The 15,254-nt window shown below is 44.3% G+C and overlaps 1 protein-coding gene across 5 annotated transcripts in view; it reads left to right on the forward strand.

Annotated features, from left to right (window-relative positions):
* TBC1D5 (TBC1 domain family member 5) overlaps positions 1 to 15,254 on the forward strand; it is a 136,512-nt gene that overhangs the window by 53,406 nt on the left and 67,852 nt on the right. For all 5 annotated transcript variants that reach the window (XM_068351226.1, XM_068351230.1, XM_068351227.1 and 2 more), the window contains one exon: positions 10,050 to 10,220. In XM_068351226.1, the coding sequence (XP_068207327.1) occupies positions 10,050 to 10,220 (171 nt within the window). The remainder of the gene's footprint in view (positions 1 to 10,049; positions 10,221 to 15,254) is intronic.

The raw sequence follows: 15,254 nt of genomic DNA on the forward strand, positions 1-15,254 counted from the left end.
GTACACCTTTGTCTCTTCGTACTTACTGGTCGGAAGGAAAGTACTTTCCCCTTCTTTTTCCCCTTATGGACCAAGTACTGTAATCCTAAAAAGACTGATTGATAGGGGTCCTGTAGATTTGACTCCTCCTGCTTCTCCCCGTGGTGGACAGTATTGCCTAAGAGTCCCAGTGGCTTCTATACCAAAGACAAAGAATAAAATGACCCTGAGTTAACGAGATTTGTGTGCTTCTATGCGTGCATCACCTCATCTGTTCACGTGCCCACTCACCAGCGGGCTACTACACACGCTTTTGTGGTGCTATCTCTTTTGTTTTGTGAGTACCCCCATTAGTGCATCACTATGAATATTTTTCTACAGGAGTGCCACCTCGCCTGTTGGCTTGCTAGTATGCATGCACTCCTACAGGAGCACTGCCTCCTCATCTGTTCTTGCTTTCCAATTATTGCTGTACTATACACTTGGAGAGTTTTCATGAGTCCTCAGGTCTCTTAATTGTACCGGCTCGAACTCTGGTTAGCCCCAACGAAGCAAGTAGGAGAACGGCATATCTTTTCCTGTGTAACTAGTCATTCAGAAGGATAGGAGATGATCTCCATTGCCTTTGTTTAGGAGTTCGTGACAAGGACCTAGAATCCGAGGAATCATGACTTCAATCCTATTTCCTCTTCTCCCTACAAATGTGACTACCGGGGACACTATAACTCTTTTTGCATTATGGAAAGAATGAGAGACCCTGGAACTTTCATTTTGGCTCTATGGAACAGTCGAACACAAGCTCCCATGACGTGACAAGAACCACTCCGTACACAACCACATTAAGTCAGAATATCGGATCTGCTCTAGCCTTCAGGAAGAACCTGTTAGTGATCCAAGAGCTAAATGGCGGAGTTTGGGAGTGCCTGGCAATCTTTATAACCCTCTATGCATGGGATTAGACCCACAAATCTTTAGATACATTTTCTTTGTTACCTGTGGGAGCTACTCGGCAGGGTGTGTAACTTATGTAGCTTCTTACTACACAAGAAGAATGTCTAAGATAATGGATGCCACATTAGGTTGGGATAAAAAGGTTAGTGTTTGGCCATTTTTTCTCTTTTCCTTCCCCTCCCTTTGGTTACATCAGTCATTCATTTTTTGCTGGATTGGGTAATGATGGGGGTGTGTTTCCGTACCAAGGACCTTTCTTTACAGTTCAAGTTGGTTATTGAAGTATTATCCCCATCCATCATACGAGAGGAGGATAGATAGTATGAAGAACACGATACATTTAATTGGCCATACATCATGACATCAGAAGGATATACTGTAGGCTCTTCCTCAACTGTCTTTCAGTAGACAGAAACCCAGCCTAACCTGTGATAATCTATTCTGAAGTGTGGGAAGATGGTAGGAATGAACACTCCCGCACCTCTATAATTCGAGTATACTGCATGGACCTAAGAATTTTAAACCAACCAGTGAGGTTACAGGGACTTCTCCCCCCTAAGGATGAGTCATCTTTAACCTATTAAAAAAGAATGACGATTTGTATTTGTGTATGAAAAAATTTTGGAGTACTGTAATTTGTATTTGTTCCAACACAGTACTTACCTCGAACTACTTTATTAGGAGTATCTGGGATCTCCTCCCAACTGACCAGAGTTTTGTGTAGTTTACCCTACTCCCGTTTTCTATGATGGGCACTCTCAGGTGGTGTGATGGGTGCCCTGAGGCGACCCCGGGTCAGAGAGCATGCTTGCTCAGGTCTCGATCCCTAGTAAGTTCTCTGGTCGCGTCGCGATAACATCACGACGCTCTCCTTATCCAGTGCGACCCTTTGTGTCCCCGACCCCCTTTGTGTCTCACGCGGTTCCCACGTGGTACCTTTGTGCTCCCCCTTATCCTTTCCTTTTGTGTTCCTGTCTCGCGGAGCCTTACTAGTGCGTAATGGAGCATCCCCGCCGTTGTCCTGGGCCTATGGCCGGTAAATCGTGTGGTGCTTTCCTGTCGAAACCTGAAGTTGACCCGCACTCCTTGTGTTCTTCGTGTAGGGGCAGTGTGTGTTCCCCTACAGCCACGTGTCCGGAGTGCGAGTCCTGGAACGAGGTGCAGTGGGTGCGTTTTGGCACCAAAATGAAGAAAGCGTCTAAGAGATCGCCTAAGAAGCCGCGCGTCTCTTCTCCTCTTGCTTCGCCGGGCGTATCGTCAGACAGAGCCTCGCTGCCGCCTTTCCCTACCCAGAGTAGGGGACGAGGTAAGTTAATTGCGGGGAAGAGGCCTGTGGCCCTTCCCCAGGAGTCTGATTTATGGGATAGTGGTGTTGTGGCGTCATTCCAGGCAAGTGAGGGGCCTGAGGGAGAGATGGGAGTGTGTTCGGGGGACGGAACCCTGGTGCAAGCAGGGCCCGTCTCCAGAGATGATCCTATGTGGGGAAAAACTGTGCCTACCTCTTCTCCCACCTCGTGGGTGTGTTTTTCAGGTGCTTCCGCAGCCGAGGGTTCCGCCGAGAAGGAAGACTCGCCGCTGTCGGACTCCCTTGCGTGGGTGCCTCCGAAGACGCCCTTCAGGTCTCCGTTGAGGATGGAGGAAGGTTTTGAAACCTGGTCCCCCATCGAGGAACTCCCACGCTCCCCTCCAGTGCCTTCAGCTACGTTTCCGTCAGTCTTCCTACAGCCCTCTTCTATCGAGCGACGCGTGGACCCATCAACAACGCGGCACGAGTCGGGCCCGCCGGTGAGAACATGCAAGTCGTCGGGCTCCTCGGCCGAAGCCTACCCTAGCCCCGAGGGACCGTAGGAGACGTTGTGAGAGGTCCCGCAGGAGACGTTCTCGTTCTTGCTCCCACTCCAGATCCCGCCACGGGGGTAGGCGCTCTAGATCCCCCAGGAGGAAGTTTAGGAGAAGTGACTCCCCGGGGGAAGAATGGGTCGTCATCCCTCGTAGCAAACTTCTCGAGATGTCAGCAGTTCCGGGCCCCTCGAACTGGCTCCCAAGGGCTCGCTCACCAGTGAGGTATGTATCCAGCGGCAGATACGATCGACAGAGGGAGTCTTCTCTTCAGGTCCCAGCGGACAGGCATAAGTCCGCGAAGGTTCCGACTCCATCCGCCCAGCGGAGAGAGTCGTCCCTTCGGTCTGGCAGCCGCGTCCAAATCAATGTTGAGTCGGCAGGAATGAGACAAGCAACTCCCTTCAACGAGCAAGCCCGCATCTACCTGGACCTCCGTAAGCAGGGATAAGTCCAGGACGTAGGCCTCCGTCCCGACGGCGATGCCCGTCCTACGCCCTGAGCCGCTGAAGTTGGACCATTCCAAGATCCCCCCCCCCCCCCCCCCCCCCCCCCCCCCGCGCGGTGACCTCCGTCGGTGGACCTCTTGTCACAGGTAGCTGAGCGTCCTACAGAGGAAATGGACGACAACGTATAAGGTTCAGCAGCAGAAGTTTCTGCCTACAGGAGGGTAATAGAACTCATTAGGAGGCATCACAGACTGGACGAACCCGAGCCCTCCTCCGACGAAGTCTGGGTCTCGAGCCTCAGCAGGCTGGTTGATGCCCCGGTGCAGCAGAGACCCTCGCTAGCCCTGCCTTTGGCTAGGGATGTTAGGCTGGGTAGGGCTCACGTTGACTAGATCGTGGCCAACCATGCAGAAGCCCCCAAGACCCAGAGCTCCTCCAAGCTTCTTCAAGGCCTAAAATCCCAGAGCCGGTTTTACCTTCCTGAAGGGCATAGCGTAGGTCTCTGTACTGTGGAGCCTGCAATCGCCATCCTGGGACAAGGAGCAGCTGAAGAGAGGGCTACTACCACCCTGATCTGTTTCTCCCCTCAGAAGCTGCCATGATGGAGGAGATAGCCAAGGACCTGGTGAACGTTTCCTCGTGGCTGGATTGGTGGGCCTCCACGCTGGTAGGCTTCCAGTCCTCCTACGACCTCACTTTCCCGGAGAACCAGGCCTTACTGAAGGAGCTGATTAGCTCGGGAGGTAAAGCCCCTAAGTTTCTCTCATACCAATCCATCGCGCAGGCCGCCAATTTGGTTCTGCGGAAAAGGGACACGGTGCTCAACAACCTCGTAAGGAGGCTCCCCGACAGAGAAGCTAGGTCCCTGAGGAGCTTACCCCTGTGGGATGACACGGTTTTCCCCCTGAAGGCGGTGGAAGAGATGGTAGAGAGGGTCAGGAAGCTGAAGGATACGGGAGACTCCAGACCCCCTCCAGCGAGAAGACCTACTCATAGAAGAGCACCCTCCGACGCCTCCCATCCTCCTTGCGCCTCACCTAGTCAACCCAGGAGAGACGCCCCTACTACGGCCTGGTCTCGGTCTTCACATCCCTCCCGTAGGGGAACGTCTTCAACGCAGTCATCCTTCAGGCCTTCCTATGCGGCAGCCAGAAGAGGTCGTTCAGGCCGCGCCTCTAGAAGGAGATAGGGAGAGAGGCCCTCTACTCCTGCCGAAGCCTCAGGTGGGGGGATGCCTCAAACATTCTTGGCAAGCATGGAGAGACCACGGAGCAGATCCGTGGACGTAGCAGTCCTGAAAGAAGGGTACAGGTTGCCCTTCCCGGCAGACCCCCCACCTCTAATGCCAGATCAACAGGCAGAGTGGTTGGCACCTAAGGACCCCTTGAGAAGGACGGCCCTACAAGAGGAGGTCTGTGATGCTGGCGAAAGGGGCGATAGAACCAGTCAAGAACCCGGGTCCGGGGTTCTACAGCAGGCTCTTCCTGGTGGAGAAAGCAACAGGGGACTGGAGACCAGTCATAGACCTCTCAGCCCTCAACAAGTTCGTGTGCAAGACCGACTTCAAGATGGACACCCCGAAGTCGGTCCTAGCGGCCTTGAGGGAGGGGGACTTCATGATGTCCATAGACCTCAAGGACGCATACTTCCAAATCCCTGTTCACCCCTCCAGCAGGAAGTACCTGAGGGTGAAATGGGGTACCCAAGCGTTGCAGTTCAAGAGCCTCTGCTTCGGTCTGTCCACAGCCCCTCAGGTCTTCACGAGGGTCTTCACAACAGTCTCAGCCTGGGCACACGAACAGGGCATACGCCTGATTCGGTACCTGGACGACTGGTTGTTGCTTTCAGCCTCGGGAAGTACTGAGGGAGCAAGGCGCGAAGCTCCTGCGGTTCTGCAACGTCCTGGGTATCATCATCAACCTAGAGAAGTCCCAACTGATACCCTCCACCAGGATAACCTACCTCGGAATGGTCCTGGACTCCGGTTGGCGAGAGTTTTCCCTTCCGCGGAGAGACTAGACAACTTGGACCAGATCCTTCGGCCCTTCCTGTCGGACCAGCCCAGAAGAGCCAAGGACTGGCAAAGACTGATAGGCCACCTCGACTCGCTGGAGAAGCTAGTCCCCCAGGGGAGACTCAAACTCAGGGGAGTTCAATGGAACCTGAAGGAGACCTGGAACCAGAGACACTCCCCCCACAAGGTGGTCCCGGTGTTCCCGGAGACGAAGGAAGTCCTAGAATGGTGGCTCGCCAGATCGAAGACCCTCAAGGGAATGCCCTTCGCAGCTGACCCTCCGGAGATGCTTCTGTTCACGGACGCATCCAAGGAGGGGTGGGGTGCCCATCTCCTAGGCAGGACAGCAAGAGGAAGTTGGACGGACAAAGAGAAAAACCAGCACATAAACGTTCTAGAAATGATTGCAGTGCGAAGAGCGTGCCTAGAGTTCGTCCATCGGCTCCGGGGAAACACAGTGGCACTGATGTGCGACAACGCCACGGTGGTGGCCCACTTAAAGAAACAAGGAGGACTAAAATCGAAGGAGTTGTGCGTCCTCACGATGGGACTGCTGGAATGGGCCGAAGAGGAACAGGTCAAGATCTCAGCAAGGTTCATTCCAGGGAAGAGAAACGTCCTGGCCGACAGCCTCAGCAGAATGGGTCAAGTGGTAGGATCCGAGTGGTCCTTGCACCCGGAAGTGGCCAAGACCCTCATTCAAAAATGGGATCGCCAGTGTTGGACCTCTTGGCAACGAGACTGAACGCACAGCTCCCCGTGTTTTGTTCTCCTGTGCCAGATCCAGAAGCGGCGTTCGAGGACGCCTTCCAGCACCCTTCGGACAACCTCGACGTTTACGCCTTCCCTCTCTTCGGGATGCTCAGACAGGTCCCCAACAGGGTGAGGCGGGCGGACAACCTGTGGATGACTTTGGTAGTGCCCTGGTGGCCGGAGAGAGAGTGGTTCGCGGATCTAAAGGAACTGGCGCGCCTTCCACCTTGGCCCCTTCCGGACAGGCCAGACCTTCTCTGGCAGCCCCACTTTCAAAGGTTCCACGAGAACCCTCGGTCCCTCCGCCTTCACTCGTGGAGGTTGTCGAGCGTCTCCTGAGGAAGGAAGGATATTCTTCGAGAACGGCAGCAAGTATGTCAGGGTATCTGAGGCGTTCATCAGCGGCAGTATACCAGGCAAAGTGGGCCACATTCGCTAAGTGGTGCGTCTTGAGGAACATCAAACCATTGAGGGCCTCCATTCCAGAGATAGCGGACTTCCTAGTCTATCTCAGGGACGAGGTAAACATGTCCATCCCAGCCATCAAAGGTGTCTGGGCTTCTCTGGGTCAAGTCTTCCTCCTGAAGGGCATCGACCTGGGTGCCTCCAGACATATCTCGATGCTCATCAGGAGCTTCGAACAATCTTGCCCCCTCAAGCCAGTAGGGTGCCCCTGTAGGACGTGGCCAGAGTCCTGAAGATGCTGTCAGAACCTCCCTTTGAACCCCTAAAGGACATCTTGGACAAGGAACTCGCCCTCAAGACAGTTTTTCTGTTAGCTCTGGCATCAGCAAAACGGGTAGGGGAGTTGCACTGTCGTACGAGGTGTCACACTCGAAGGGTTGGCATGAGGCTACCTTCAGGTTTGTCCCATCCTTCGTGGCAAAGACTCAGAATCCAGCCGTTTGGGATCCCAAGTTTGAAGGGTTCCGGTGCCGGCAATCCCTCGATCGGACAACTCGAGGGACTTGCTGCTGTGCCCTGTCAGGGCAGTACGAAAATACTTAGAGAGGACAACCAGACTTCGACCCGAGATCAAGAGTCTGTTCGTCTCCTCGGGACTAGTGAAGAAGCCAGTCTCCAAGAATACTATCTCCTTCTGGCTACGGCAGGTGATCGTCAGGGCCTACAGTAGTGCAGGGGTCCCCCTTCCAGGAAAGCCCAGACCCCACGACATTAGGGGTCTAAGTACTTCATTGGCATTTGAGAAGAATATGGCAGTGGGATCCTGAGGGCAGGTACTTGGTCTAACCAATTGACCTTCACAGCTCACTACTTGAAGGACTACTCGAGGAAGTCCCTGGACGGGTTCTCGATAGGTCCCGTCATTTCCGGGCTCCAAACGGTTTAAAGGTGTAGCCCCAGTGATAACCGTGGGTAGTAAGTCCAAAAGACACAGGTTCCTTCCTTAACCTCCTTTTTCTTCCTTCCCCTGCTCCCTTACCGAAATGACTCCAGTAGTCCCCTGAAACTGCCATGGGATACACTATCTTTGGAAGGACATGTCTCCTAGGATTTCTTGCAGAGGTGAGTTACTTAGACACTAAGATGGGTTTTTGAGTAGTTTTCCCTATTCTCTCGTGTTTTCCTTGGGGTCAGCAGAACCAAGTCTCCTATCTAGGTTCCTTTTATATACTTCTCAAGGTCTCTAGGTCCTGAAGGACACTCCCACCTCCTAAGGTATAAGTCTCATAAGAAAGTAGTTTGAGGTAAGTACTCAGTGTTGGAACAAATCACAAATTTTAAGTAATTTGTATTTTTCCTAACAGTACTTACCTCTAACTACTTTCGAGTAATGTCCCACCCATCCTTCCCCTAGTGCCTTGCTGGACCTCATAGAAACCTAAGCTATCAAGAACTTCCTGGGGATCGAGACCTGAGCAAGCATGTTCTCTGACCCGGGGTCACCTCAGGGCGCGTATCACACCACCTGAGGTTGCCCCTCATAGAAAACGTGAGTAGGGTAAATTACACAAAACTCTGGTCGGTTGGGAGGAGATCCCAGATACTCCTAAGAAAGTAGTTTGAGGTAAGTACTGTTAGGAAAAATACAAATTACTTAAAATTTGTGATTTTTTCCTAACTACACAAACCTGAGTCCTATAAGTTTCAAATCCTGCTTCAACCACTCTGCATGCCCTTGGAGAAGGTCAAAAGTGGCTCTGTGTTCTAGCCTTTTAGGACTAGGGCTTACCCACTGTCCGCCAATAACTACAAACTCCTTGTTATGAATTTTAAAGCTACATTCCAGTCAAGATGTAAACAATCTTATCGAAGGACTCATTTTTATACTTATGAAAAATACAAATTATTTTTAAAATATAGGATTTTATGTAAATGTTAAAAGTTTTTCTTTCTTATATTTTAGAATGTATCCTTCAGGCTAAGTATGTTGGAATTTAGATGACACCCATTTAATTATTTTTTAATTGTCCAATAAACAGTTTATAATTTTTCTCAGCAAATTTTACTCCTGATAATTTTATGCTGATTTTCCTTTGTGAAAGTTCTGGTTTTAGGCCACAAAACAGAACATTAAATTAATATTTTTCAATGAAAGGAACACAATATTTATATTACTTGCAGGTTTCAAGCACCAGCTTTCAGCAAGAAAAGCAAAAACAATAGTTTCTTCTAGTATTTGAATAGCCTGCCAAATTGTCGACTTCTCATCACTAGCCATCAGCACTGTGATTGTATTAGCATTCTGTGTTTTTCAATCTGTTTCCGGCCATAAGCTAATGCTTAGATTTTCAGGGTTTAAAATGGTTGCTGGTTTTGTATTGTTTTCCTAGACCTACAGGAATGTCATCTGGAAATGCCTGTAAACCACAGATATTTTGTTGATTAGAACCTGTACTACAATTTAATCTATGATCCTCATGCAATTCATATTATCCGTTGGGATAAAAGCTGCATTGTACAGAATGTGTTTACTATCTCAGGGTCATTCTGATTAGCAAGTTTTAACCTTGGTTAAACATTAAAAGAAAGTTCTGATAAAGTCCAGTTGTTTGATATCGTATAACGACTGCTCAGTAATGCAAATCACGATTCGTTTCTTTTCCCCCTTCACTTGCTGCACTGTGACTTGTACCCATATCCTCTCCTACTTTCTTAATCCTGTTCCATAACCCAAACCCGTTCCACCCCTCTCTGTCTCTACTTAGTCCCAGGTTTAACATAATGAAAAAGGCAGTTTGAGATTTAGCAAATGCAGGATATTCCTCGACCCTCCAACATTTTTCCAATCTTGTAATGAGCACCTATTTGCTCCCCCTTCTTCGTTTGCTAAAACCTCAGATAGCAAACACTGATTTGATAATCTTTTGGAGCAACAATAGCTGAGGCATGGCTACTTTATGCCTTCTAAACTCTACCTGGCATTGGATCTAATTAGAGACTCACTGGTTGTTGCTAGTAACAAATTGTGTTGTAGCCCCTTTATTCCATCATAAGAGGAAGAGAATGGCTATTAGATTGTTAGTGGAATTAATTTTATTTGTGGATGGGTAAATCCTAAGCCAAATGATAGCATTGAAAAGCATTGTATTTAGCCTATTCTATCCTTCAGGCTGTGACAAGATTGGGTTTTAGGGATGAAACATTCAAAGAAATGTCTTTTTTATTGCTTATTTTACATTAAGGTGGATTAAGTAGTCCAGTTGCGTCTACCACCAATTGAAGTATTTAAATCTGGTTATGAGTGTTATAGATATTGAATAAGATTATTGAAATAAGATTTTTATAAAAGAAATTTATTACTGTATATCAATACAGTATTTAGCTATTATTCATATACTGTATTCCCTCCAACCTTCTTACAATTTAGTGGGATCAAAATAGATTGAAATGTAAACACTATGCTATTACTGTACTGGCATAATACTGACATCTAGTGATGAGGTGTCATCCCTTGGGTGGGCTATTCAAATCTAGGCAGAAACTCATGTTTCTGCTATTCCTGCAAGCTGCTGCTTTGAATGTAATAAATATAGATATTGAATAATTATTGAAATAATTGATTTTATGTAAAGTTTAATCTTTTTCATTGTTATTTTCAGAGTCCCTGGAATCAGTATTTTGAAGATTCAGAATTGAAAAAGCTGATAAGGCAAGATGTCATCCGAACTTTTCCCGAGGTTGAGTTTTTCCAGTCAACACGGATTAGAGACATGATGGTGACGGTCTTGTTCTGTTATGCTCGCCAAAACCCAAAAATATCATATAGACAGGTAAGATGATTTCTTAAACCTTTTTTTTCAAATATTGAAGTGGGGTCCAATTTAATGGTAACTATATACCTAAGGATGGTAAAAAGGAAAGAAAAAATAACTATATTAATTTTTGTTTAGTATCTAAAAATAATTTTTGTTCTATGTTCTTTAAAGTAGTTTATTTCAAAGGTGAATAAGGTTCTTTTTAGGGGCATTGTTTTGCTCTGACTGAAATATGAAGAACGAATGGAAAGGCGCAATTTTTAATTTAATAGTAAAATAATTTCACCAATAAAGTATTTGTATAAAAAGAAAATTGAAACCAGTAATATCACTGATACTTTGTATAACAATCATAGAATTTAACTCCCCAGCATCTATTGCTGCCATTACTTATGAAATATTTCACACAAATTACAAACCTCCTTTACTTCACTAATTGATTTTACAAACAAATTAGATGCCATTTGTCTTTTGAAACCAAAAATAGATGTATTTAAAACTGAAATTCATGAATGTACTTCATTTAATTCAAAATGTTTAATTTTCATTTACCGATATACTGTATCTTATAGGATTATGCCTAGAAAACTGTATGACAGTATATCAATGAAGAATGGTCACTTACGTAGACAACGGCATTTTGAAACAGTTTGTTGTGTCGATAAGTGTACATATTTTGCATTGTCAATATTTGAAGTTTTTAATGCAAGTCGAATTTAGCAAGACAAGTGAAATGTGGAAAATTTTGCTTTAGTCGAGGGGCTTGCACTAAACGTGTGGCATATTTTGAGAAAAGTGGGAATATAGGAGTACACGGAACCTCAGAGGTCAAACTTTGTTCTGGAAAGCTGTTTGAGTACAATTACTATAACCATTGGAACAAATGTAAACAGCATTAACCCTTTTACCCCCAAGCTTGTTGGAACTTTCTAACCCTTAACCCCAAGGCATTTTTTTTTCAAGCACATTCTGCAATATATATTTTTTTATATTGCTCTAACAGCCTTAATTTTCATCATAGAGAGGTCAGGTTGGTCTCATTCTTTTAGAAAATGCCTGAAGTTTCTCATAAAGTTATCAAAAATATGCAAAAAAAAATTTAAATAGCAGTTTTTTGCAAGGACGTAGCAGTACGTCCATGGGGGTAAAGGGATGAGTTTTGTGAAACGTACCAGTACGTCTATTAGGGGTAAAAGGGTTAATCAATTCAACAACAAAAATAACGTTTTAAATATTTTTGCACAAAGTTTAAAATCGGTACTTGTGTGTGTAATATCCTTCTAAAACGAGTATCTGTAAATACTCTACATGAAATTAATGACAATTCAGCTTCATTTACCTTTAGTAAAGAGAATTGATGGCCTAAAGCCCCTGCCACATGATCATACAGTGTCTGCCAGACTTTAAGATTGTCAGACAATGCTTGTTAACTTGGTTAAAAAGTTGTGTTTACTGTTGTGTCTAGGCAATCATAATCTAGCTGAGGCAAGTGTATTTGTGGCAGTGCAGTAACTGCGGCCTGGTTCTCAGGCAGAAAAATAAGAACAATACTCTGTGCCCTATTAAGAGGGCTATGTATTGTAATCAGGGAATTAGGAAAATTTGAGAAAGGAAAATTGTGCAAAATCTGGTTTATAAAATGTAGGAAATCATATTGAATTTTATCATGTTGAATGAAGAAGTATTTGGAGCATTCAAATATTGAAGTACTGAAAATTGGAAAGGAACTAAGTTCTTTCAAATTAGATAATACAATTGTATATTAATTCATGCGTTGACCTTGACTGCAATTGTTAGCTTGTTTTTCCCAGTATCCAAAACTTCACTAGTTCATTTACTATTTAATGATAGTATACTATTTGCTTATATAAGAATTACTAGATACAGTAATTTGAATTGCTCAAAATTAGGGTCTAAGCCTATGTAGGAAATCTGAGCTGATATGGCAGGTGCCCTGGGTTTTAGCACAGCCAAAGATTTCTTAAGGGAAGATTTTAAAGTTCCCAGAGATAATTGCTGTATCTTTAATGACACTCCCAGACCCTTATTTCCTTGTATAGCTAGAAAAAAACTTGTGTACAGCTCTACATTGGATCCCAATCTGTTAACAGCTCATTTTGTCTTTTCCTACACATACACTGAATAGTCTGGCTTATTCTTTCCACATTTTCCTCTCTCCTCTTAAACCTGACATCACTGAGTTTACCAAACAATTCTTCTTGGCTCAAGGTGTTTTTTTTTGGCGCGTTCCAATAAGTTTAAACCATTGACTTGGCAGAAACAAACAAGTGTATCAGGAGCTGATGTTTATTTATTCTCTACCAATCAAAGATGGTGAAAAACTGAAAAATACAAAATAAACCAAATTTTACAATGTGATAAGTAATGTAGGCTAAATAAAGTCTGAAAGTTTTGAAAATGTCCAAACAAGGCCATGGAAATGAAATTTACAAGTATAAACAAGTTGTACATGAAACAGTAGAAATTTCAGAAATATCAAAATAGATCTATGAATAGTTATATAATCTCACAAGAAAACAAATCAAAATGTTATAGTTACATACGCTGTGGTTAGCCACAAATTGTATCAGCAAACAAGTTGTCCTGTAGATATCTTATAAGGCAGTATTCCTGTATGTAGGTAACACTATACTAATCTTCAGAGAAGTTTGTTTAACCTTTTGAAGACTCCCTTTTCTGACACAGACCAGAAACTCAAACCTGTCACAACATAATTACAATCGTAAACAGTCTGTAAAAGAACCACTCAACAAGCATTGAACACTGGTTCTAAACAATGCTTACAAATACTCAAAATACCAATTATCTCCATTTACCAAGTTAAAAGAAAATTAACGAAATATACAGTAGGTTTCCACAGATAACATCAGTTGCAATTCTAGACCATGTATAGAAATGTTTGTCAAAATTAACCATTCCTATAAATGCAGAAGTATAAATAACATTTATAATATATAATATACTTTCGAGTCTATTGATCCACCAAAAAGTCACTAGTATTGTGCCATAGAACAAACTTCCTGTATGTCTGAAAACCATTATATCTAATTAAATGAACGTAGTTCAGTACAGTGTTAGCTACTGCAATGTAATATTTCAGTGGCTACTTTCCTCTTGGTAAGTGTAGAAGTGTCTCTTTAGCTATGGTAAGCAGCTGTTCTAGGAGGAGGACACTCCAAAATTAAACCATTGTTCTTTATTCTTGGGTAGTGCCATAATCTCTGTACCATGGCCTTCCACTGTCTTGGATTAGAGTTCACTTGCTTGAGGATACACTCAGGCATGCTGTTCTATCTTATTTCTCTTCCTCTTGTTTTTTTTTTTGAAGTTTTAGTCATTTTTATATGAAAGATCTAATTTAATGTTTTTACTGTTCTTAGAATATTTTCATTTGATTATTTGTTATTTCTCGTAGTTTATTTCCTCGCTGAGCTACTTTTCCATTTTGGAGTCCTTGGGCTTATAGCATCCTGCTTTCCCACCTAGGGTTATAGTTTAACTTGTGTTAATAATAATAATCTTTATCCCTGATAGAAGAGACAAAGGTAAGGTAATAGTATTCAATTTTACAAGACCAAATACGGGAATGCATCCATTGTTATATACAGTAACATCAAATACAAAGGAAAAAACCCATTATTACACAAGGGCTTAAAAATCCACTTACACTGTATAACAATGTTATTACCTACTTTCCCGTCAAGTAATTGAGTATGTTGTACGATAGTTGATCTTGTATAACTCTTTGCCTTTTTGTCTTTAAAGTAAAGGTTCCTTCACTATCAATGAATGAACCTCAAGGGAAAATATATAAGAGCATCAAGTTATTGAAGACAAATTATAGTACAGCATACTTGGGGAGAGTTAAGTTCAGACTGATACTATTATACAGCACTGTCTAAGTGGATTTATTCCTACGCGGATACAAACTTCCGAGTCATTTATATGGGTTACTCCTAGTCTCGTTTTCTCTACGACCAGACAATCAAAAGAAAATCAGTTAGATTGCATCATATCTCGTTGCTAGATAACTGCTGTGTATACAGCGCATAACGCCTGATCATCACAGTGCTTCCCCACAACACTCCTGGTCTTCAAGTAGGTAAGACGTACCCAACTCCCTCTCTCTGCGATCAGACCTCTGCATTGCCCTCATCATGCCTTTATAGTGCTTAGTGCTTGTGCAACTTGTGTTTGATATTCATTGTCACAAATGTTCTATCATTATTTGCGAGTTACAAGTGTGTTCTTTATGACTAATATGTTGAATTTGTATTCCTGCCCTAGCCGTGTTGGACATCCCTGTGATACATATATGAGCCTGGTAGAAGTAGATCCACACTCGAGGTAAAAAGTGTTCTGTGGAATCACCATGAGAGTACTGTAGGGAGTTGCCGCCCTCCCAGTTGATATCATTCTCGCCTTAATTATTATTATTATTATTATTATTACTTACTAAGCTACAACCCTAGTTGGAAAAGCAGTATGCTATAAGCCCAGGGGCTCCAACAGGGAAAATAGCTCAGTGCGGAAAGGAAAAAAGGAAAATAAAATATTCTAAGAAGAGTAACAACAATAAATATCTCCTATATAAACTATAAAAACTTTAACAAAACAAGAGGTAGAGAAATAAGATAGGAGAGTGTGCTCGAGTGTACCCTCAAGCAAGAGAACTCTAACCCAAGACAGTGAAAGGCCATGGTACAGAGGCTATGGCACTACCCAAGACTAGAGAACAGTGGTTTGATTTTGGAGTGTCCTTCTCCTAGAAGAGCTGCTTACCATAGCTAAAGAGTCTCTTCTACCCTTACCAAGAGGAAAGTGGCACTGAACAATTACAGTGCAGTAACCCCTTGGGTGATGAAGAATTGTTTGGTAATCTGTGTTGTCAGGTGTATGAGGATAGAGGAGAATATGTAAAGAATATGCCAGACTATTCATTGTGTATGTAGGCAAAGGGAAAATGAACCGTAACCAGAGAGGAGGATCCAATGTAGTACTGTCTGGCCAGTCAAAAGACCCCATAAC

The sequence above is a fragment of the Palaemon carinicauda genome, chromosome 27, assembly GCF_036898095.1.
Source record: "Palaemon carinicauda isolate YSFRI2023 chromosome 27, ASM3689809v2, whole genome shotgun sequence".
Lineage (NCBI taxonomy): Eukaryota > Metazoa > Arthropoda > Malacostraca > Decapoda > Palaemonidae > Palaemon > Palaemon carinicauda.